The sequence below is a fragment of the Peromyscus maniculatus genome, chromosome 14, assembly GCF_049852395.1.
Source record: "Peromyscus maniculatus bairdii isolate BWxNUB_F1_BW_parent chromosome 14, HU_Pman_BW_mat_3.1, whole genome shotgun sequence".
NCBI classification, from domain to species: Eukaryota; Metazoa; Chordata; class Mammalia; order Rodentia; family Cricetidae; genus Peromyscus; species Peromyscus maniculatus.
Window position 1 is genome coordinate 72,362,662 of NC_134865.1, and position 24,023 is coordinate 72,386,684.

At 38.6% G+C, this 24,023-nt stretch overlaps 1 protein-coding gene across 6 annotated transcripts in view; it reads right to left on the minus strand.

Moving 5' to 3' along the window:
- Ppp4r3a (protein phosphatase 4 regulatory subunit 3A) overlaps positions 1 to 24,023 on the minus strand; it is a 51,095-nt gene that overhangs the window by 11,962 nt on the left and 15,110 nt on the right. For 3 of the 6 annotated variants that reach the window (XM_076551249.1, XM_076551250.1, XM_006991799.3), the window contains 9 exons: positions 20,637 to 20,692; positions 17,225 to 17,323; positions 10,127 to 10,744; positions 7,534 to 7,611; positions 7,304 to 7,420; positions 5,372 to 5,488; positions 3,169 to 3,300; positions 2,966 to 3,068; positions 1,281 to 1,439 (listed from right to left, as the gene is read on the minus strand). In XM_076551249.1, coding sequence (XP_076407364.1) covers positions 1,281 to 1,439; positions 2,966 to 3,068; positions 3,169 to 3,300; positions 5,372 to 5,488; positions 7,304 to 7,420; positions 7,534 to 7,611; positions 10,127 to 10,669 — 1,249 coding nt within the window. In that variant the 5' untranslated portion in view covers positions 10,670 to 10,744; positions 17,225 to 17,323; positions 20,637 to 20,692. Of the gene's footprint in view, positions 1 to 1,280; positions 1,440 to 2,965; positions 3,069 to 3,168; positions 3,301 to 5,332; positions 5,489 to 7,303; positions 7,421 to 7,533; positions 7,612 to 10,126; positions 10,745 to 17,224; positions 17,324 to 20,636; positions 20,693 to 24,023 lie in introns of all 6 variants that reach the window. The other 3 variants (XM_042261052.2, XM_076551248.1, XM_006991798.3) reach the window with 1 other exon arrangement.

A 24,023-nucleotide genomic window follows, 5' to 3' on the forward strand; every position in this document is an offset into this window, starting at 1 on the left:
CTGGCTACAAGATAAGATTTATTTATGTACTTTTTGTATATGAGTACTCTGTATGTATGTATGCACATCAGAAGAGGGCATCAGATTCCATTACAGATGGTTATGAGCCACCATGTGGGTGCTGGGAATTGAACTCAGGACCTCTGGAAGAGCATTCGGTGATCTTAACTGCTGAGCCATCTCTTAGGTCCAATAAATACCCCCCCCACACAGGTTTTCTCTGTAACAGCTCTGGCTGTCCTGGAATTGATTTGTAGATCGGTCTGGCCTTGAACTCACAGAGATCCTGCTATCTGCCTGTGATTAAAGGTATATACCACCACCGCCCAGATTAACCTACTTTTAATTTAAAAGTATGTTTTACTATAACAAAATGAGGTCTTAACACTGAATGTCAGCTTTAAAAAAAAAAAAAAAGTATAGGGGGGCTGGAGAGATGGCTCAGATGTTAAGAGCACTGACTGTTCTTCCAGAGGTCCTGAGTTCAATTCCCAGCAACCACATGGTGGCTCACAACCATCTATAATGAGATCTGGTGCCCTCTTCTGACGGGCAGGCAGAACATAATAAATAAACAAACAAACAAACAAACAAACGAAAGTATAACTAAGACTAATCTTAAAAAAAAAGAAGAATCTTGTTAAAACTTCCCTGCTTTTGGGCTAGGGATGTAGTGTAGTGGTCAAGGTATTGGGCTCAATTTCTAGCACCATGCACACAAACAAAAATTTCTATGTGTAAAGCTAGGAATGGTAGCTTACACCTGTAACCTCAGCACTCAGCTGAGGCATGAGGATTGCTGTGAGCTTAAAGCCAGTTTGGGTTGCAGAATGACTATTGATAAAAGAGATAAAACAATAAAAAACAAAACAAAAACCACACAGAAAGTAAAGAAAATTATCTGTAGCTATGAAACAGTTCCCTAACTTTCTCCATAAAGATCCACATGTACATATTTCAGGCTCTGTGAAATATATATAGTCTCTGTAGTATTGTCTGTTTAGTTTTTATTAAATCATCTTTCAGTTTGTTAAGTTGCACAAAAGATAGGCTGCTGGTAGTCTGGTTAAACTTACCACTTGAACTAGCAGATACCTTCTAGCCACTCCACTTTGTGTGAACACCTGCCAAACTACATCACAGGGAGCAGAGCTTGTATTAAGATCCTAGGTCCCCAACAACCCCCACCCCCAAGTCAGTATTATTCTCAGCAATGAGCTTTAAAGCTACGAACAGGATAATATAGAAAGATAATAAATAATTCTTTAAGAAGCACTTACATAATGCCAAGAAAGCATGCTTGGAGGCCATAAGAACTAGTACTCTGCGAAGGATGTCCTTGTTGATAATATAGTTCTTTATGTGGTAGGTATGGTGCTCCACACAAAATGTTAGCAACTCCAATACAAGTGCCAGTAACTGTGCAGTTTGAAAGTCATCTAGAATAAGCAAAGCATGATCAGATGTATGTCGAACAGACAATAAACAGTCTAAGAAATGACACCACACACCTTTCACCCTCGGTGTCACCTGTCTTCTTCCACTACTTCACTGGGCTCTGGGCTTTCTTCACTACTCACAGTGCACTCCTAACACAATTATCATTTCTGATAAATCCTTACTCTTTAAAGTCAGCAAGTCTCTCCTAAGTATTTTATTTTTCATTCCTATCACTTAGCCCCCTCAGAATATGGCATAATCCCTTCTACAAGGTCTTAGTAAATGCTGGGTGGCTTGAACGTGTGAATTTGGAAGCAGACCTCAAATTTTACCAAATACAAAGAAATATAGAAAGAAGCAAAAGGACATTTCAAAATTTGATTTCTAAGGTCACACAAGAGTTTATCTAAACACACCTTTAATCCTAGCACTGGAGAGGCAGAGGCCAGTGGATGTCTGTATGTTCAAGGCCAGCCTGGTCTACACAGTGAGTCAGGGCTATGTAAAAAAACTTTCTCAAGAAGAAAAAAAAGGTAAAAAGAACAAACATTTATTTAGTACATCAACACTACTACAGTTTCTACTAATGCCATGAATTATACTTACTATTAATAGAGTATGCTTTAAAATAAACATACTACATTGTGAATTTATAAGGGAAAATAAAGTATGGATTCCTAGATAGAGCTTCAATGGCAATTTCCCAAGGATGACTCTGAAACTACCCCTTAAATACACACACTTAAGCGCAAATTCTAAGGAATAAATTTTAATAGTTTGCCACGTACCATGGCACACACCTGTGACCCCAGTATTGCAGAGGCCAAAAAAGGAAGGTTCTAAGCTTGAGGCCAGCATAGATCCCATAGCATAAACAAAATCCAACATGAAAACAAATACTTTCTTTTTTTTTTTTGTTTTGTTTTTTGGTTTTTCAAGACAGGGTTTCTCTGTGTAGCTTTGCGCCTTTCCTGGAACTCACTTGGTAGCTCAGGCTGGCCTCGAACTCACAGGGATCTGCCTGCCTCTGCCTCCCGAGTGCTGGGATTAAAGGCATGCGCCACCACTGCTACAAATACTTTCTTTTATATGTTTTTGTTAACTGTGATTATCGTGCTCTTAAACAAATTTCACCTCAAAAATCTTTTGAAAATACATGGTTAAATCTCAAGCTACTAAAGATTGTTACTTCCTTCTTAGGGTGTATCCTGCTGCCCCTGCTTCTGTTCCTTCCTTCATAGACTTTCATTCACTTTATGTGCATTAGGGTGTTTTTTTGTTTGTTTGTTTTGTTTTTTTGCCTGCAAATAATTTTATGCACCATGCATGTGCAGTGCCCATGGGGGCCAGGAGAGAGTGGTAATGCCCTGGGACTGAGCCGCAGTGTGGGTCCTCTGGAAGAGCAGCCAGTGCTCTTAAGAGCTCAGTTCTCTCTCTAGCCCCAATATTTTAAATCTAGACTCTACTCAACACCAGCTTTTTGAGTTTGACAATTCAAGAAAGCTACGAACCTGTATTATCTTACCTTTACTAGGCTTGTCTTCTGTTGTATTTGCTAGTAAGGGAGCAGTGAGAACATGCATACAGTGCTTGTAGAAGAAACCCAGAAATTCAGTCTTTTCTGTTTTCTAAGGAATCAAAAATACTTAGATGAACTTAAACTGTACTGGTTTCTACCAGCAATAGAAAACATACTGCTATGAGAAAGAAGCAATAGCCATGGCTTACATTGGCAGTGGCTAGCATGTTCTCTGGGTCAACTAAAGTTCGAAGCAGGCCCATAAGTTGGACTGCTCCTCCAAGCTCAGGATCTGTATCACAAATCATATGTTCTATAATGAGGTTGATGAGCAAAATATCCTGGTGATAAAAATACACATAATACAGATTACTAAGACACATTATAGCATTACAACTAAATCTAGTTGTCTTGTTAACGTCAAACAAACTAGAATGACTATTCTATTTAACAGGGTAGATGGAAATGTTTCTTTCCCCTAAGGGATGGTACAGACATTAAATAGTACCAAACAACAACAACAACAACATAATTAAGTTTCTTTTCCTATTATTTCTTTTTTCTCTTTTAAGACAGGGTCTCACTATGTAGCTCTGGCTGCCCTGGAACTCACAGGCTGCTACCCACTCTCCAACTCAGAGAACTGCCTCCCAAGTGCATTTACCTCCCAAGTGCTGGGATTAAAGGCGTGTGCCACTACCTCTGGACTTTTCTATTATCTTTAAACTTGTCTGATTAAAGGAAAAAAAATCATAAAGGTCAGACGGTGTTAAAACATGTTTTGCTTCTCTAATAACTTCATCTACTATCTGCAGAAAGCTCATGGACTTTACACTCATGTCTTCAAACTAAGAATACTTGGAATTTATAAAGCTGCTTTGCTTTCATTGCATTTACTTTTAGTTTTCTTTTATGTTTGACATAATAGCAGTTTTCCATTTGTGGAAATGATAAATTGAGTAAAGTAGAGACTGGAGTGTACACAACAGTAATATATTATGTGGATTTCAAATGTCCAAGAAAACCAAAATTCTGGTTTTCCTAAGGACCTTTTAGGGCTGCTGTTTTTGGCCCAGAGGATAAATAAAAACTGAGGGATACAGTGAGCAAACTCCTTCTGCTTGTCTATGTATGCAGTGGTAAGACAGACAAGGACAAAGAAAATGCAGACACTACATGGAAATGATTGGCAAGTGAAATCCAGAGGCCTAATGCATGTTCATGGAGTGTGAAGATGCACAGGCATATCTGCTCACCAGTGGTTACAGGGCCTACAAGAACAGCCTTTAGTTTTAATTACTCAAGATATTCAGGTTCTCAAGATAGGACTATTTCATAGAAGAAAAATGTGATTATGATTCAATAATTCATGGTACATTTCTGCACGTAATCTAGCAAGATAATTTTAAAAACAAACCACAAATAAAGACATTACTAGGGATTTAACTTCAAACTAGGAGTATATTTTTTTAAAAGTAACAAAAACTATGTTTCATTTTGTAACACTGCAAGCTGAAATTCTGCAAATTCCCCTCACCCAAAGGAGACATAAATTTCCTCTTCTCAAGGAATTCAAGATAGCTTATCTTTTTTTTTTGTTTGTTTGTCTTTCAAGACAGGGTTTCTCTGTGTAGTTTTGGTGCCTGTCCTGGGTCTCGATCTGTAGATCTCACAGAGATCCGACTAGGATTAAAGGTTTGTGCCACAGCCGCCTGGTGGCTTATCTATTCTTATGTAAAAAGTGGCTTCCAAAAAATTAGGAGAAAGGAGAAACAAAACAAAACAAAACAAAACAAAACAAAACAAAACCAGAACCATTGCTTTAGTAAAACAAAGTAGAAGAGTACATACAATCAGGGCTTCTATACACATTGTGTACCACAAAATTCAATCTACACCACCAAGACAGTCTAAGATTTTTTTGAAGTCCGTTTGCCTATTCTAATTTCTAATTAAATACCAGCACAGTTTCTCTAAGTGTCCAGGACAATAACTTGTTTTTACTGTTATAAGGAAACACTTCCTACTACATGTCAGGGGCTATATTTTATCTTTATTCTTGATTCTGAGAACCACCTATAGCAGTGTAAGTGCTTTCCAATGCAAGTTAGTCACAGTTCTACAGACAGACGGGTCAACTGATTTCAGGGTTTAAATAAGACAATATAGCCACGTCAGCTTCATAATTTAAAAAGTTGACATCAAATACAATAAATTTATAAACTAAGGCAGGAGCAAATTAAGGGGAAGAATGTGAGCCATTTGACACTGGCTACACTTCCCCAAGAGCAGTAGTTTAAATCTTAAAAATATATAACCCCAGCTATAGGCTCCTATGCATAAATACTTACTATTAGTGTAAATAATATTTACCTTGCTGGTTATTTTTTGCTCTGTTAACTTCTTACTTACATCATCATTCTGTTGTGCCTCCTGCATGACAAACTCTCGTACCATGGATGGATTATATTCAACCAAGTATGAGAATATATCAGTAGCAGCACTTCGCACCTGTGTATCATCCATACCCTACAGAGAAAAAGTACCATTCTCTTACAATCATAAAAATGTGGAACTTCATCAATGAAATTATCTAAAACCTGACAAAAGAAATTGTCATAAAGCACTGCAACATAAAAGAAACATCAAAATGGTTGCTGGGGGGAGCTATTTTCCTGGTGGTATAGCCTCTGAAAAGTCGTTCAATGCTCCAGCAAACAACAACTTATCTACACTCACTTACATAAGCAACCCTAATTAAAAAGGAAGGAAAGAAGAAGGGAGGGAGGGATGGAGGGAGGGAGACATGAAAATAAGAGAGATAGTAGTAGGTTAGTGGTGATGCACTCATTTAATCCTGGCACTATGGAGGAAGAAGCAAGCAGGTAGATCTGAGTTTGAGGCCAGCCTGGGCTACAGAGTGAGGTTCAGGAAAGGCAGAAAGCTACAGAGACACCCTGTCTCAAAAACCAAAAAGGATGGGGGACCATGATCACAATACACTGTATAAAATAATCAGATTTTTAACAATTTATCTAAGGGCTAGGGAGATTGCTCAGTGGATAGAGCACTTACCAAAAAAGCCTAAAAACCTGAGTTTAAATCCCAAGAGGAACCCATGCAAAGCCAGGGATGATAGTGTCCACATGTGTTACCCCAATGTTTCTATGGCAAGATGAGAGATGAAGACAGGAGAATCTATGAAAGCACCTAACCTAGCTAACATGCAGTATATAACAACAAAAAAAAGCAAGAGACCCTCAATCAAACAGAATGGAAGGCAAGGATTGATACCCAAGTAGTGCAATGACCTCTACATGCTCAGTGGCTTGTGACCATACTTACCGCCACAAACCAACTTCATGAAGGAAGGCAGCACACACAGTAATGTCAAAGGACAAATCTTAGAGGAGGCAAGGTCTTCCTTGTGTCTGCAGCAGTGCTGCATACTCAGGCTAGCTGTCCTGAGAGTTTCTGGACACATCTGTCTCAGACTCCAACCTTACCATGAGTTCTAGTATTACAGAATTCTCTCACCCTTCCTCCATAATATAAAAATGATACCACATTCAGCTTTTGACACGGGTATCATTTTTACCAGCTGACCCACTCCCCAGTCTCCTTAAGACATATTTAAAAACTTTTTTGGGGTGTGTGTATGTTTGGTTTTTTTTTGTGTGTGTAACAGGGTTTCTCTGTATAGCTCTGGCTGTACTGGAACTCACTCTGTAGATTAGGCTGGCCTCCCCTGTCTCTCTAGTGCTGGGATTAATTTTATATTATTTGAGTGTGTGTGTATACATATAAAAAATAATATTATTAATATTAACAACAACAACAATATATAATTTTAAGACAGGCAATCTTTGTGTAGCCCTGGGGAACTTTTTTGTTTTTAAAAAATTAAAAAACAAAAAAAAAAGCTGGGTGGTGGTGGTAGTGGCGGCAGTGGCGCCTTTAATCTCAGCACTCGGGAGGCAGGTGGGTCTCTGTGAGTTTGAGGCCAGCCTGCTCTACAAAATTCCAGACAGCCAAGGCTACATAAAAAAAAGGGGGGGTGGGGGAAGGAGGGAGGGAGGAGGAAAGGGGGGGAGAGAGGGGGAGAGGGAGAGGGAGAAGGAGGGAGAGAGAGGGAGAGAGAGAGAGAGAGAGAGAGAGAGAGAGAGAGAGAGAGAGAGAGAGAGAGAGAGAGAGAGAGAGAGAGACTGAGAAAGAATAAGCGGGTACCTGGGAAGGAGGAAAGGGAAAAGTGATATAATTGCAAACACTAAAATTGTCCAACACCACATCCAGTTTTGATCTGGTTTCATATGGGTAGTTCAGAATGGAGAGAAGCAAACTTACAAGGATGACTTCTAAAGCTGGTAATATGCCCATGTTTGACAAAGTCTTGAAAAAAGCATCTCTGTTTTGGGGTTGTAGCGTTTGAGAAAATGCACAAAATTCTTTTAAAAAGTTAACCTAAAGTCCGGAAAAAGAACAAATATTAAAAAGGTAATCTCAAATTAGAAAAGCTGTAAGTGAGTGTAAAAGGTTGTTTTACTTCTTTGCCCTCCTAGTATTTGATTTCTTACCAATTCTTGTCTTTTTTCCTCATCTGTTGCCTCATCTGTTAGTTGTGCAAACAAATCTGTCAGAAATTTTTCATCTTCCTATGAAATAAAAAATTTAGGCATCTTACTGAAGACTGTATAAAATATAATTTCAGCATTCTATAAACTAGCTTGATGAAAGATGTCAAAAAAATTTTAAAAAAGAAAAAAAACCCAAACTATTGAAAGACACACAAAGACACACACACAGCCAAACGTGGGGGGCCAAATGTGGGGGGCACACATCTTTATTCCCAGAACTAGGAAGGCAGAGGCAGGTGGATCTCTGAGTTCTTGGCCAGCCTGGTCTACAGAGTGAGACCATAACAAAATAAAACAAAGACAAACTGGAGAGACTTCTATCAGAAAGATTACTTTTGTGTTTTGACAACACTCTTTTCCTAACCCCACTTTAGGGCCAGGAAGTAAGTGTTTCAACTCTGCAGGCCAGTGGTTTCCCATGTTCTACTACTGCAGGAGAGCGGTCAGACAGTATGTCAATGAATATAGCTGTGCTGCACTGAAACTTAATAAACACAAGAACAGCCAAGTCTGGCCTAGTGGTCAATGCTAAAAAATCACAACAATGGGGAGGCAAAGGGAGAAGGGTGGAGAGTTAGAGCCAGAGTTTGCCAAGCTCAGTTTACATGAACTAACGGTAGAAATTAAGGTTCTACAACCTCTCTCCAGTAAGGATAAAAACGAAACATTCTTCAGGCTTCAAAGGTATAGAAAAAGGATTCGAGTTTTTAAAATATTAAAATTAGAGATCTTAAAGAACTATCTATTATTTGAAGATACCCATTACATAAATACTCCTTAACACACTAAATTATTTTGAAATAATTATTTAACACATTAATTTTGAAAAGGCCTCAAAGGATTCTATCACAGAATCAGTGAGTAAGTAACAAGCCATATAGATCCTTCCTGGTACCCACTGAATTTTCTTCATTATAATTTCTCAACAAGATTTTGTTAATAATTTCAATCTATTTACTTAGGTAGGTAAAGTGTAAATTCATGCAGACTACAGTGTAAGTTTTTAAGAAATTACATTTATCTATATATTAGGAATGAGGGGAGCAGTGTGCCACAGAACACATATGAAGGTCAGAAAATAACTTTTTGGAAGTTGGTTCTCTCCTTCTAACATTGAGCCATCTTAATGGTCCTATGAAGTAAGCTTTATATGGTGTGTGTGTGTGGGGGGGGTAGGTGTTTAGGAAACATTTTCTATACAACACTCAATTATAATGCTGGTTATTTCTTCTAAAATGTATAAAGAGGCATAAATACATATGATTCTGACATTTTCTTTTTTAAAAAATTAATGGCATCCAATTTCAACATACATCCCAGATTAGTATAAGAGCATTTAATAATTTTACAGAGGAACCAGTCAATGATATAAAGTGTGTAATTTTGTATGTGTACATGTAAAAGGTTGGTAGGGAAAATATACCATAGGGGCTGGAGGAAAGCTAAGTGTTTAAGAGAGCTTACTGTGCAACCATGAGAACAGTTCAGATCCCAGCACCTAGAGAACAAGCTGGGCATGGTCCCATATACACCATCAGCATCCACTGAGTGGGGTTGGAAACAGGGAAAAACAAGGACACATGGCAACGTATAAGTCTAGATAGAAGCTCTGCCTCAAAAGAATAAGGCAGCAAGTAACAGGGCACCCCGAGTCCTCCACTGGCCTTTATGTGTACAAAAGGTGTCTGTACCTGAAAACACAGATACAGATATCACACCCACACAAAACAGAAAAATTCTATTTCAGTTAGAACAGACTAACATTTTGTCAAACACTATGTAGCATAGTTCACATTCAAATCAAGCATTAATAGACTAACATTTTGTCAAATACTATGTAGCATAGTTCAATTTCCAATCCAGCATTAATAGACATTCCTTTTGAAAGCTCCTAAGTTTTACCAAACGTTCAACACTTCAGTGTATGGTTTCACTTGCTCTTCACACTTCATAGTATCCTATGATATTAATGATTCCTCAGATTCAAATCACATAGTAGCTATTAAATAACCAAGTAAAGCCTAAACTCAATACTCTCAACTACTTCAAAAACATCCTTTTGGAAGGTACACATGCAGATGTGGTTACAGGTACGTGATGTGGGTACCAGGACCAAATGCCAGTTCTCTGGAAGAACAGCACATGCTCTTATGTCTGTCTCCAGCTCCATCGATTACTTTATTAGTGTTATTCACCTAAAGTTGTTCTTCTTAGACACCACCCATTCCCTTTGCAATTTGTGAGATCTGAGACTAAGTCTAGACCTCCATCATGCTAACCAAGTGCCATCACTCTTGCCATCCCCACCCAGAATGCAACAACCTTCAGGTATCAAGAGCATTATTTATCATAATATAAATTAATATCAAAATATTTACCATATCACAAGATCAAGTTCCAATGTAAGGATTTAAAAAATTATTATTTTTGCTTACAGCAATTAGCATTTTAAATGTTATCAATCAAGCTGGCACCTTTTATAAGTTGGGGGCAGGACGGATGGGGACAAGGGATGGAGAATGACCTAACTTACCTGTAACATACCAACAATTTCTACTTTGTTGAAGAAGATAAAGGAGTGAAGTGTTGATAACATGTTTTCTTCAAAGACTGAAGGGGTAGGGAGAACCATATCTTGTATATACTGAACTCTGTATGTCTGATGAATTTTTTGTTTCAGCTCAGGATCTGATATGGGAATCACTTCTTTAAACTTGGCTGTTTTTGTTAAAAACTCCCTGTGTTTTCGTGGTTGTGATAAAGTTGGGTCATATTCCAAGCATCCAATGACGTCCATTATACATTCCTCAGAGAACATAACCTCAAAAAGAGCAGTTCGGTTCAAGAGGAAGATCCCTTTGATAATCTCATATAAGTGGTGCAGTCCTTCAATATTTTCCAAATCTTCACACACATGAAAAAGCTCTAAAAGCTTTTTAATATAACCCTCATTTTCCAATGCTAGTGCGAGTTTCTCACGGCGAAGCGGGGATGGTAAAGATGATGCCACAAGCTCTGCAATTTCCTCCAGTCGACTTAATTCACAAGATGGCAATTCTAAACCCGGTGAGGACATATCATCAAACCGCTCCTCTTCAGATTCATCTACCAGGTCCTGAGTGATGTCCACTGAAGGGTCCTTTCCTTGAACCTGTAAAAAAAGATTTTGTGGTAGCTGACAAAATTCAAACAGCAAATCTCAACTATAGCCTTAGATGGAGAAGGGGAAAAAAAAAGATGTAATGACAAATACCAAGTTTTAAGACTCTTGTCAAACTTGAGACAACTGTCTACCATGCTGTAACTATCCAAATGATGTTTCCAGGTTTATGCAAACTAATCAAAAGTTGAGGAACTGAGTAAACACTCTTCTGAAGTACAAGTGTCAGGAGCAACTCCCTAGGACAGTCTAAACAGACTGTCAAGAGTCACTTCAAGACCTACAATGCAGAGGACCAAATACATCAGTCTTCTGTCCATGACCATCTTTTCTAACCAGGGAAAGTCCACAGAAAAATTTCTAGAACTGTGTCATATATTGGATAGTACCAAGCTCTTCAATATTTAATAAGATTCAAATGAATATCAAATATCATAATGCTACTATGGTCATAATGAATACACATAATTCTAAGACCAAAAGGAAAAACATCTAATGTCAATCAATCCCAAAGACGAAGGGCAAACTAGCTTTGAACCAAAGTGGATCAATGGTCTGTTATAAATGCTCAGTAGTATAGTCCTATGATTAAGAAAAGTTAATCAGGCCGGGTGGTGGTGGTGCACGCCTTTAATCCCAGCACTCGGGAGGCAGAGCCAGGTGGATCTCTGTGAGTTTGAGGCCAGCCTGGACTACCAAGTGAGTCCCAGGAAAGGCGCAAAGCTACACAGAGAAACCCTGTCTCGAAAAAACGAGAAGGAAAAAAAAAAAAAAAAAAAAGAAAAGAAAAGAAAGAAAAGTTAATCAGGATAAAGTGTACCTATATAACAAAGCTACATATACAAGAAGTGAAATCTTTAATTTATGTGGAGAACTGTCCACAAGAGTATCTGCTGAAAGTTAAAAAAGCAAGCAATGAAAACATTTTCTTTTCCATACATACAAATTTGCAGCCTTCATAATTCTCCAGAAGCCCTTCTGCTTTTTTTTTTTTTTTTTTTTTTGGTTTTTTGAGACAGGGTTTCTCTGTGTAGCTTTGCGCCTTTCCTGGGACTCACTTGGTAGCCCAGGCTGGCCTCGAACTCAGAGATCTGCCTGCCTCTGTTATTTTATTTTATTTTTTTTGGTTGCCCTTCTGCTTTTAATAAACCAAAATTTTATGTCACTGCTGAGTTTAAAAAACAAAACAAACTGACTTAAAAACTAAAGCTGGATGGTGTTGGTGCACACCTTTAATTCCAGCACTCAAAAGGCAGAAGCAGAAGGATCTCTGTGAATTCGAGGCCAGCCTGGTCTATAGGAGATCCAGGGCAGCCAGAGCTGTTACACAGAGAAACTCTTGTCTCAAAAAACCAAAACCAAACAAACAAGAAAACTAGACGTTAAGACCCTACTGCTGAAGACACCACAAGCCTGTGTTGCAGGACACAGAACCTGGTGGTAGTGGTAGTGGCATGAGGATAGGACAGACACACAGACTGAAACTGAAACTGACAGATTTTGCAAGGCTGGTGGTCTTGAAATATACTATAAGGTGACATGATCTTGACTTTAAGCCAGTGGGCTGCACTACTGAAAGAATGCTACACATAATCAATTTCTATCAAGAATAGTCTTAAGTTGGTTCTGTGTTGTTCATTATACAAGTTTTCTTAAAGCTTTCAGATCATAAATCAAATTAAAGATAAAAATATATCTTGAGTTCAGATCTAGTAACTGCTAGCAAGAAGGATACTTAAAAATGGGAACATATTTAGCTGTTTTTATATCAAAAAAGGTGAAAGACTTAAGAGCTCTAGAATTCCTATCAATTGTCTTGCCTAGGCCACCAAGTGCTAGGATTACAGGTGTGAGCCACCATGTCCAGCAAGAAATGATATGAAGCTGGATAGGAAAACTAAGAAAAATGAACACCTAGGTAAGTTCTTATTAGAGAAAGCAGACATGCATTATCTGTGTCACAAATGAACATAGGTAAAAAACACATGGCATCAAAGACTAGGGAAGCTGGATATGGTGGTACATGCTTCTAATCCCAGCACCCAGGATTAAGGTCAGAAGTACCTGCTTAGCAAGTTCAAAGTTTAGCTGGGTTATTATCAGTCTCAATAACAAACAAACAAAAACCAAGACAAAAAAGCAATAAGCTGGAGAGATGGTTCAGCAGTTACCTGTGCTTGCTGCTCTATCGTAAGGGCCCTGGTTCAGATCCAAGCAACCAGGTTTGAGAGCTCACAAATGCCTGTAACTCAAGTTCCAAAGGGATCCAATACCCTCTTGGCCAGACACTAGCATATTCACATATACCACAGATACAGTCTTAAAAACACAACAACATAATGAAGACTTGGGAATAGGCTCAGAATGTAACTCAGATGGAAGAGTACTTGCTTAGCATACATGAGATCCTGAGTTCAATCTCTAACACATAGTAAAAATCAGATATGGTAGTTAGTTTACAACTGTCTTTGCAACACTCAGGAGGTAGAGGAAGGTATCCACTTTTTGGATCATTAATCTGAAAACACCCTCAGCTACATAGGCAAGCTCAGGTCCAGCCTGGGCTACATGGCACCCTGTTTTAAACAGACTAATGAGAGGGACAGTAAAGATGAGACAATATTAAAGGAGAGCCAAGCAGGATAGATACAAACTGAGCAGAGACTTACTTTAAATATTAGCCCAATAGAAGACTATATCTCAGGGTGAGAGCATTCAACCAGAAAAACAAAGGACAAGATACCCAGGGGGTTGTTAGTGGATGCTTTTATACATATATCAACACACAGACCTCACCTTTTTCTATGAAAGAACTCGACAGGCAATAGCCATGCTATGAAAACAACTGCTGGACAGAAAACAAAAACTCAACAGAGAGAAGCCACTCCAAAGTAAGTCCTTTTCTTTCCACTGCCCAGCTTTTTTTTTTTTTTTTTTAAATTAAAAACAAAACAAAACTTTTTTTGAGATAGGTCTACATTGGCCTTGAACTTGTGATCCTCTTACCTCATGTCTTAAGTGCTGGAATTACAGAAGACTGCACCATTTCTGGCTTTATAAAATCCTTTAGTTTGAGCTTTTCACTGACAGCAGAGAATTTAAGAAATCTATCTGAATTTTATTTAAAATTTTAGGCATTAGTTGAAAGCATTAAAAAACCCAAATGCTCAACATTAACTCCTCATCCTCATAAGATAGGCAGTTGACTAAAACCCTTCCTACTCTACAGACTGTCTCTCCATTCTGACTGCTTCCTTTGCTGTTCAAACATTTTTAAATTGGAAGTCTCAGAATGACCTTGTTTACGCTGTATCTCTAACACATTTTACCTCTGGCAGTTTCAGGTCTTAAGGTCTTTGATCCAACTGGAACTGAACTTTGTACAGGGTGAAAAACAGAAGTCTAGTTTTCACTCCTCAAAAAAAAACCAATAAATGTACAAATTAACTGAACAAGACAGACAGTTCACAAAAGAACATAGCCAATAAATGGAAAAAAAATAAAGTTAAACATGCTCTACAACTGAGTGTTAAAAGAAGGAAACTATGCCATTTACAATAACATGGGTGAACCCAGAGAAAGTCAAGCTAAATAAAACAAGCCAAGTATAGGAAGACAGATACCACAGGATCTCCTCTATATGGAGAACCCAGAAAAGATGAGGCTTGGACACGGAGTAGAATTAAGGCTATCAGGAGCTAGGTGTGAGTTGTTTAGGAATGGGGGAATGTTGTTGGTTTGAAGATACAAAGCTGCAGGTGGACAAGAGGAATGGACTCCTCGATGTCTTGAGGTCTAGTAAGGAAATGATGACTGTAGTTGATAACAATGTGTTTTAAAAGTTGTAAGGGGATTCTCCCCACAAAAATGGTGAGAAATACAGGTTAATTGGTTTAATTTAGCCATGACATAGTGCACACACTACACTGTATACCATAACTATGCACAACTTTTTTTTAATTTTATTTATTTTATTTTACAATACCATTCAGTTCTACATATCAGCCACGGGTTCCCCTATTCTCCCCCCTCCCACCCCCTCCCCTTATCCCCAGGCTACCCCCCATTCCCACCTCCTCCAGGGCAAATCCTCCCCCCGAGGACTGCGATCAACCTGGCAGACTCAGTCCAGGCAGGTCCAGTCCGTTCCTCCCAGCCTGAGCCAAGTGTCCCTGCATAAGCTCCAGGTTTCAAACAGCCAACTCACGCATGCACAATTTTATTTGTGAGTTAAATAAACGAATAAAAACGTTAAACCCCCTTAACCAAGAAAATATAAACCAAAATTACAAGATTTTATCTTGTCTCAATCAGAGTGCCCATCATGAAGAAAACAAATGACAGCACATGATGGCAAAGATGTACAGAAAACATTGCTGGTGGGGACATAAACTAATACAGTCACTATGGAAATTAGTATAGAGGTTCTTTTTCTGTTTTGCTTTTTTTTAGGAAGTACAGAGGTTCTTTAAAAAAATAAATACAATTAAAATTAGAACTACCACATGATGGGAGTTTTAACACTCCTGAATAAACATTTGAAGGAATTTAAGCCAATATACTCCAGATACTTGCATGTCCATGTTTACATTATTTAAAACAGCCAAGATAAGGAACCAGCCCAGAAGCACACCATCAACAAGTGGATGGACAAAGCAAATATGGTATATATACACAATGGAGTTTTACTCAGTTGTAAAGAATGAAATGTCATTTGCAGGAAAAAAAAAATAGAACAAGGCCAGACAGAGAAGTATGCTTCTTCTTATGCAGAGAATTTAGATTTAAGCAGACCATGAAAGTAGAATAGGGTCTTTATGGGGTGAAGGTTTTTGTTTGTTTGTTTTTTCAAGACAGAGTTTCATTTGACAAATTCAGAGAAAATAATTCCATTATCTATCCTATTGTTGCAAGACCAAAATGTACCTGATTCACTTTCTATCCTAATTTGTATTACTAACATAACTATTTTATAATGTCTTTCAAATTTATACACTTACACCTCTTTAGTGAGTTTCTTTTCTAAAAATGTCTAGTCCATTAACATTTGACAGATTCAGACAAAAAAAAAAACTTCATTATATATATTAACAATGCCCAGTCCAGTAATATTTGATAAATTCAGACAAAAATTACTTATCCTATGTAAAACAAGTAGTTCCTTTTTGAAAGTAGATTCAATAATTGACCTTTTAAATCTTATCATATCCATATTCTCTCTTTTCATAATAGAGTCAATAATCTACCTTTTGTCATTTTTCTATCTTCCCTTTTCTTTTTATTTTAGAGTAGATTCAATGATCTACCCATTTATCCTATTATTTCTTTATCTTTTTCTCAGAGTAGATTCAATGATGTACCTCATATCTATATTCTTTTCTTTCAAACAAAAACTCTGAATCTAATCTCCTTGTTCAGCTTTTTTCCTGACCATTAACAATTAACAACTTGTATCCAACCATCATAAACAATGACAATATCCATAACTCATTAAACAACCAAAAAACCTCCCATCCCACCTCTTGGGAATGTGGGCGTTGTTTTTCCTGACTTTAAAGCCACACTGGAAACAGCCAGGCATGGTGACTCACGCCTTTAATCCCAGAAAGTGATGTCAGAAAGCAGAAAGGTATATAAGGTGTGAAAACCAGGAACTGGGCTGGTTAAGCTTTTAGGTTTTTGAGCAGCACAGTTCAGCTGAGAGGCATCCAGTCTAAGGGAAACAGGATCAGCTGAGAGCAAGGTGAGGTGGCTGTGGCTTGTTCTGCTTCTCTGATCTTCCAGCGTTCACACACACACCCGCTAAAAAAAGACAGAGTTTCTCTGTATAGCCTTGGCTGTTTCTGACTTAGAGATGTATGTGCCTGCCTCTACCTCCCAGAGTGCTGGGGTTAGAGGCGTGCACCATCATGCCAAGCCAGACTGCTCTTCTTATAACTGTTTGCAGCTCAGGTGACAACTCCATCCTTCCTTTTTGCTTAGGTCAAAACCTGAGTCATGAGTCACCTTTAGCTCCCTCCTTGCCTTCTGCACCATGTCAGATCATCTGCAGACTGTGCTGTCCCTGCCCCCAGGATCCACTGAGCTTAGCTTGTCTCTCAGTGCCCCAAGTCTCTCAACTGGGTAACTCCCTTTTGCCCCAGTTTATCCTCAGCACAGGAGCTGCTATAGTTTGGATAAGTGTATCCTGGAAGAAGGAGATCTTAAGGGGGAAACAAAAGTTAGGTAATGGAAAAGAAGATAAACTACATGTTTTCTTTCACAGACAGACTCTAGACTTCAAACATGACAAAAGCAGGACTACTTGAAGAAAATGGGGACCAGGAGAAAAGAGACAAGGGACAGTAATGGGGGTATGAACAATGCATAACAATGTTATTAGTATTTAAATATTATTATGAAACCCATTATTTTTGTATGCTGAGTGAAAAATTATTAAAGAGTGTGTCATTTCTCAATTCTTAAAATTACCTGACAGATTTTCTCCCAAATTTCATCGCATCCAGCTTTTTCTTGAAAGCTAAGGGCCAAGTCATAATTTTCTGCTTCAGACCATACAATCAGAGTGTCCTTTGGGTTAAAAAAAAAAGTCTGAATGACTACATTTGTTATCACAAAATCATTAAGGTATATAGCAAATGAACAGAGCAACAAGGCAACAGGAATTAAGAACACTATTTTTCACATCCTGGGATTAAAGGTGTGAGTAATTATCAGTACTTTGTTACACTTCATTCTGGCCAAATCTATACAAGTGAAACAATATTTTAAAAATAGAAGTTTGGTCAATATATGAAAAACAATGTAAAATGCATACATAATACCTATATTCTAAAAAGAAAATACAAGCCATTGTACCAAGACCATCTTCACACATTACGTTTAAAAAAAAAAGGTTTATGTGTATTTTTTCTCTGCATGTATGTCTGTGCACATGTGTGCAACACCTATGGAGGTCAGAAAAGGGCACTGAATCCCCTGGAGCTGGAGTTACAGATGGTTATGAGTTGCCATATAGATGCTGGGTCCTTTGGAAGTAAGTGCAGCCACTGATCTTAACTGCTGAGCCTTCTTTCCAGCCACCACTGTATTTTATAATCTCATTAAAATGTCTACAAAGAAGTTTAAATAATGGATTAACAAACAAAATCCATGCCTCCCCTCAGCTGGCAACAGCTGTTCTTTACCTGTGGCTTATTTAGACTCTGAAATTATTGGCTAAATCAGGCATGAATGAGCCATGCCTCTAATCTAACACTTAGGGGGCTGAGGTAGGATGACTGCCTTCCTTGAGCCTCAAGCTAGCATGAGTGGCTCTAGCTGCTAGGCTCCACGTAAAGGAGGAGCATTCAATGTGGGTTCTTAAGGATACTAAGTGGCAATTCTGTCAGAGCACCAGCAAGGAGCACTGACCAGTTTCTAGAGCTAAGCTGAAGATCTTGGACCTGTCTTGCCCTTGGAGCAAGAGTCTACCAGATACATTTCCATATAGAAAGGCTTGAGTAGTAGGCTCCTTCTACCTAGCCCCTGGGAAGTCTTCTTCATGAGCCCAGCCTCTCCTGTGTCTCTCATGCAGCACCAAGGAGAGTGCCTGGCTCCTATTAGCTAAAGCCTGGACTCAGAAGTCCTATATTCTTGGCCAGCCTCTACCCAGAGGCTGAGTTCTTCCCAGAGATCCATGGAGATCCCTTAAACCCTAGAAGCCCTCAAGGCTTAGATCCGGAAGGACGGGATTCAAATGAGTACTTGAGCTTGCTAATTTCTGCCTCCTGCATGCAGTTGCCCTAACCTGCTAGAGGTAGACATTTGCAAGTCTCACTAAGCCCACAGTCCCCAGATCCTCCTGCTCAGGTACATTTCTGCAAGTTTCCCATCTAAAGGTGGGATTGGGGCTAATGGGTGTATTTCCTTCAGTGGTTGCTACCTTTGAACTCTCTAAAGCACCTACCTGCCCTTTCCAATACTTTTCAATGTAAAAATTCATGGTGTTTATGTTTGAAACAGGATCTTACCTACCCAGGCTTGCCTGCCTCAGCCTCCTGAGTACTGTGTTACAGGTATGTACCACCAGCATATTTATTCTATGCCCCACAGTAGTTATGTTTGTCTGTTTTGTTTTTCTTTGTCAAGGCCCTAAACTTTATAGCTAAGGCTTCTGATCCTCTTATCTCCCCAACCCCCCAAAATGCTGGAATCATAGGCATGTGCTACCACACCCAGCCCTACCAATACTAACGTCTGTCTGGTTTTATTTTAATTATATTTTATTTTATTTTAATTAATTTTTTCATGCTTGTACCTTTAGGGCAATAAAGCAATTTCTTTATTTCAATGGCTTTGTGGAGCACATTTTATTTGTGTATGCAAAATACTTGATAATAACAGTATATACTATATGAAGAATTTACGTTTAGGTATTTTTTTTTTTTTTGGTTTTTTTTTTTTTTTTTTTTTTTTTTTTTTGGTTTTTCGAGACAGGGTTTCTCTGTGTAGTTTTGCGCCTTTCCTGGAGCTCACTTGGTAGCCCAGGCTGGCCTCGAACTCACAGCGATCCGCCTGGCTCTGCCTCCCGAGTGCTGGGATTAAAGGCGTGCGCCACCACCGCCCGGCTACGTTTAGGTATTTTTATTTACATGCTAGAAGGAAGATTACAGATTCAGATCAGCACTCTAAGACCCTACACTGAGGCTATATAAGAAATCAGACTCCCATCTATAAAATGCTGTTTTAGAGGACATTCTAACATTCTATCTGCAGAAGCACAATAGGAACTTCAACCATTTGGCTGTGTTAGTACTTGATTATGACAGCAATGGTCACTTCTTCCTTCAGGTAAAAACAAAGAAACTTCTACTTTAACTTTAGAGAGCCATGTTTTGCTAGAATATCTGGAATATGAACTCAACTTAAGATAGCTTTTTTAAATTTTTTATTTAAAATTGTGGCTGAGAACTGAGGAGATAGGGTAAGTGGGTAAAAGCACTTAATTTGCAAGCCTGACAATGCCCCTAGGGCCCAAGGCAAAAAAAGCAAACTGACTCCCGAGGAATCCAGTTTAGCTCCCAGCAGTGCTGTAAGGCATCTCACAAACACCCGTAACTCCAAGAGATCCAACACTATCTTCTGGCTCTACAGGTACCTGTACACATGCAACATGCAAATGCAAACACACACACACACACACACACACACACACACACACACACACACACACACGTGGCTGACGGTATAGTTGAGTGAGTACATGCTTGTCAGCCTGCGAGAGGCATGGAGTTCTTTCATTAGCATAAAAAAAGTAAACCAAAGCTAGAGAGATGGCTCAGTGGTTGAGAATACTTGCTGCTTTTGCAGAAGACCAGAGTTCAGTTCCCAGCACACACATGGCAGCTCACAACTACTCCTAACTCCAAGTTCAGGGGAACTGATACACTCTTCTGACTGATACCCAAATTCTAAGGGCACCAAGTCATGCATGTGGAGCACAGACATACATATAGGTAAAATCCTCATACACATAAACAAAACAAAAAACACCTTTTATCCATATACAGACAGACTGGCAGAAATCGTGTTTTAGAAATTAGACTGGGCATGCAAAATGGCTCAGGATATAAAGATGGCTGCCATCAAGCTTGACAACCCAAGTCTGAGGCCCAGAATCCACATCATGGAGAGAAATCAACTCCCTCAAATTGTTCTCTGACCTCCACAGGTCACACACAAACACAATGTAATAAAATATTTTTTTAGCAATCAGACTGGCAAAATGTTATAATCTGTTCGGATTTTCTTATTGTAAGGAATCCAATGGTAAACTTATTTAATCACCAAACTAAATAGATAATGCATAATACACAACAGCTTCACTTTTTTTTTTTTTTACCTGTTGCTTCTGGTATGCAGTGTTAGGATTTATTTTGGACTCTAGAAGAAGAGAACCTATAAAACAGGAAAAAAAAACCTGTTACTGCAAAACAGAAAAATTAATTTCCTTTATATACATATGCTTATTTTCTCAGTCAGCTGGATGTATACCTTCAGTTAAGGAACAAGTTTTTAAGAAATGTAACTTAGGGCTAGCCAGATGATGGCTCAGCAGGTAAATTTGTTCTCTCCCCAAGAGCCTGATGACTTGCCTTTGGTACGGGAACCCACTGTGGAAGAGAACCAATCCCAAAGGCTATCCGCTGACTTCCACATGCCCACTTTGGCACATACAGCTATTTCACATACACAAACAAAACAATGAACAAAAAAACTTGTAAATATAATAACTTATAGCTTAAGAAACATGCTTACTGTTTTGGGTGTTTTATTTTTGGTGGGGTCCAAGTCTCAAACATGCTGCACAAGTATAGACAGAACTGTACCTCCCAGTCAAATATACTTCTGGTTTGTTTGTTTGTACAAGACAGACAGGACAATATGAAGAGTGAAGACTGAGAAGCAGTAAAAAAAATCTAACAATTTGGCTGGGTGTGGTAGTACACACCTTTAATCCCAGCACTCAGGAGGTGATGGTAGGAGGCAACCCGGTCTATAGAATGAGTTTCTAGGACAGCCAGGGCTACACAGAGTACCCTTGTCTGAACCCACCCCCCCTCAAAAAAACTCCCAACCTAACAATTTATTAGAGAGCACAAGGCAGCAAAAACAGCAGTGTGAAGCCAGATATTATAACTTTACATTAACTGCAAATATTTATGGAACCATGTTAATGTGGTACATGCATATAATGGATAACAAGCAAACCATTTGATAAGTAACAAATGTACATATTTACATAATATGATGGTATTTTAATAAAAATAACATGTACTGATCTCAAGCAGGTTAATAGACATTTCTGAAATCCTCAGATAACCTGGGATTAATAATGTTCCATATGCTGTGTATTTTACAGAATACTTTTAAAATAAGCAAATAAGGCTCTCAATACAATATGATCAATGTCATGTACAAAGAATGTTTTTTTCGTGATGGAATGAGTTCACATCAAGAATAAGTAACTACACAGGCAAAACTTAAAGCACATGAAACAGAGATTGATTTACATGTCACCATCAGAAGCCTCAATTTTCTTCTATTTTCCTGTCCTTTCTGTTTTTCTTTTAAGACAGTGTTCTTACTATGTAACACAGACATCAAAATTATAATTCTCCTACCTTAGTCTCTTGAATAGCTCAGACTATAAGCATGCATCATTATGCTCATCCACTATTTCTACTTCCTCTGTCCTCTATACATTTTAAGAATGAAACCTGGGGGCTGGAGAGATGGCTCAATGGTTAAGAGCACTGGCTCTTAGAGCACTTCCAGAGGTCCTGAGTTCAATTCCCAGCAACCACATAGTGACTCACAACCACCTATAATGGGATCTGATGCCCTCTTCTGGAAAAAAAATTGGGGGCTGGAGAGATGGCTCAGCGGTTAAGTAAGAGCACTGGCTGCTCTTCCAGAGGACCCAGGTTCAATTCCCAGCACTCAAGGCAATCCCAGTTACAGGGAACCTGGCACCCTCACACATACATGCAAGCAAAACACCAATGCATAAAAAAAAAAAAAAAAAAAGAATGAAATTCTACCTATCCTCTCTCAACCAGTTCTAGTTTATCTGGAGACAGAATAACTAAAAACAAGTTTTGGATTACGAGAAAAAAAAAACTTTCTCTGCAGCTGTCCTTCCTTCTCTCATACAGTACTTTCCTCCCTTTTCATGTTACACTTTACAGTTGCTTCACACACTCCAAATAGTAGCTAGACAACTGACAAAGAGCCAATGCTTACTCTTTCCAAATTCACTTTGTCCTTACATTAAATGTACTTAGTAAGTGTAAGTACATTTCACAACCATTCACTATTTGCTCAGGAGTGCCAAATGAGACCAGTCATACACTAGCATTCACCAACTTGTGACGGCTCCATTTAAAACTTCTTGTCCTTGCAAAGTTTAAGGTCATTCTCTGTAAGACGACTCGACTCATACCCACCAAATCCTATTTCTTTAGTCTTCTCTCCTTTGTATCTCTCCCTACTTCTGGCTTACTGAGGTTCAGATAAATCTCAATTTAGGGGGAAAATGTTTTAATCACCTTCCTTTCCTCCAATTTTTTCAAAATTAATCATAAAAAATCATAGAAAAACTATTGAAAAATGAACAGAATGCAAGCAAAGTAACAGAATGTTTCGAACTTTTGAAAATCGTTCAGAGGAAAAGGACAGGGCTTGGTGGTACTGTGTATTCTCAGCATGTACAGGGCTGAGTTCAACTCCAGTACTGGGAAAACAAACAGACTGCCCCAACTCAACTATCTTATTTAGCATTTTCCCAATTTGTTTACCAGAAAAAAATTGCATTCTATTATTTTCTACTAAAATAATGTTCAGGCCATGTACTTAAAGGTTGAATTTATTTTTTAAAGATTAATGAGGGCATATATGTAATTACATTTAAAATATTTTTATGGGAAAATATAGGGGAGCTAGAGATGGCTCAGCAGAGTTTGTGTTGCCCTTCCAAAAGACCTGAGTTCAAATCCCAGCACCCACCTCAAGCAGCTCACAGCCACCTGCAACTCCAGTTCTAGGCCTCTGCCAGTAGCTGCTCTCCTGTGCACACACCATCCCCACATACCCATGAAAAATAAATCTTAAAAAAAAAAAAATTCAACTTTGGGGGGGGGGGGAAATCACATGAGAATTACAATCCCCAAACAACCAAAAGCACAACAACCTGGGTATCTTTTTAAAATAAAGTTTATTTTAGGGCCAAAGATACAGTTTATTGGCAATGCATGCCTAGCAGGTAAGGCTCTAGGTTCAACCCTCAGTACCACAGAAGTTTTACTTTAAAAGATGCACGACATCGAAAGGCAAAGAGATGACCTAAGAAAAATGCTCTAAAATTAGATTGTGGTAATGGCTACAAAATTGGGGTACCCTATGGTTTTATTACATATTTACTGAGTTATTAAACATGTAGAAGCTGCTTTAAAATGTTATAGTGGCCCGGGCATGGTGTTGCATGCTTTTAATCCCAGCACTCAGGAGGCAGAGGCAGGCAGATCTCTGTGAGTTCTAGGCCAGTCTGGAAGTTTGAGGCCAGCTAGGACTGTTACACAGAGAAACTCTGTCTTGAGGTAAAGGGAAAAAAAAAAAAAAAAAAAAAAAAGCTAAAGCGGATGGATGCTAGAGAGCAGTTAAGGACCCAAGTTCAATTCCCATCACCTACATGGCTGTTCACAACCACTTCCAGGGGATCTGACAACCT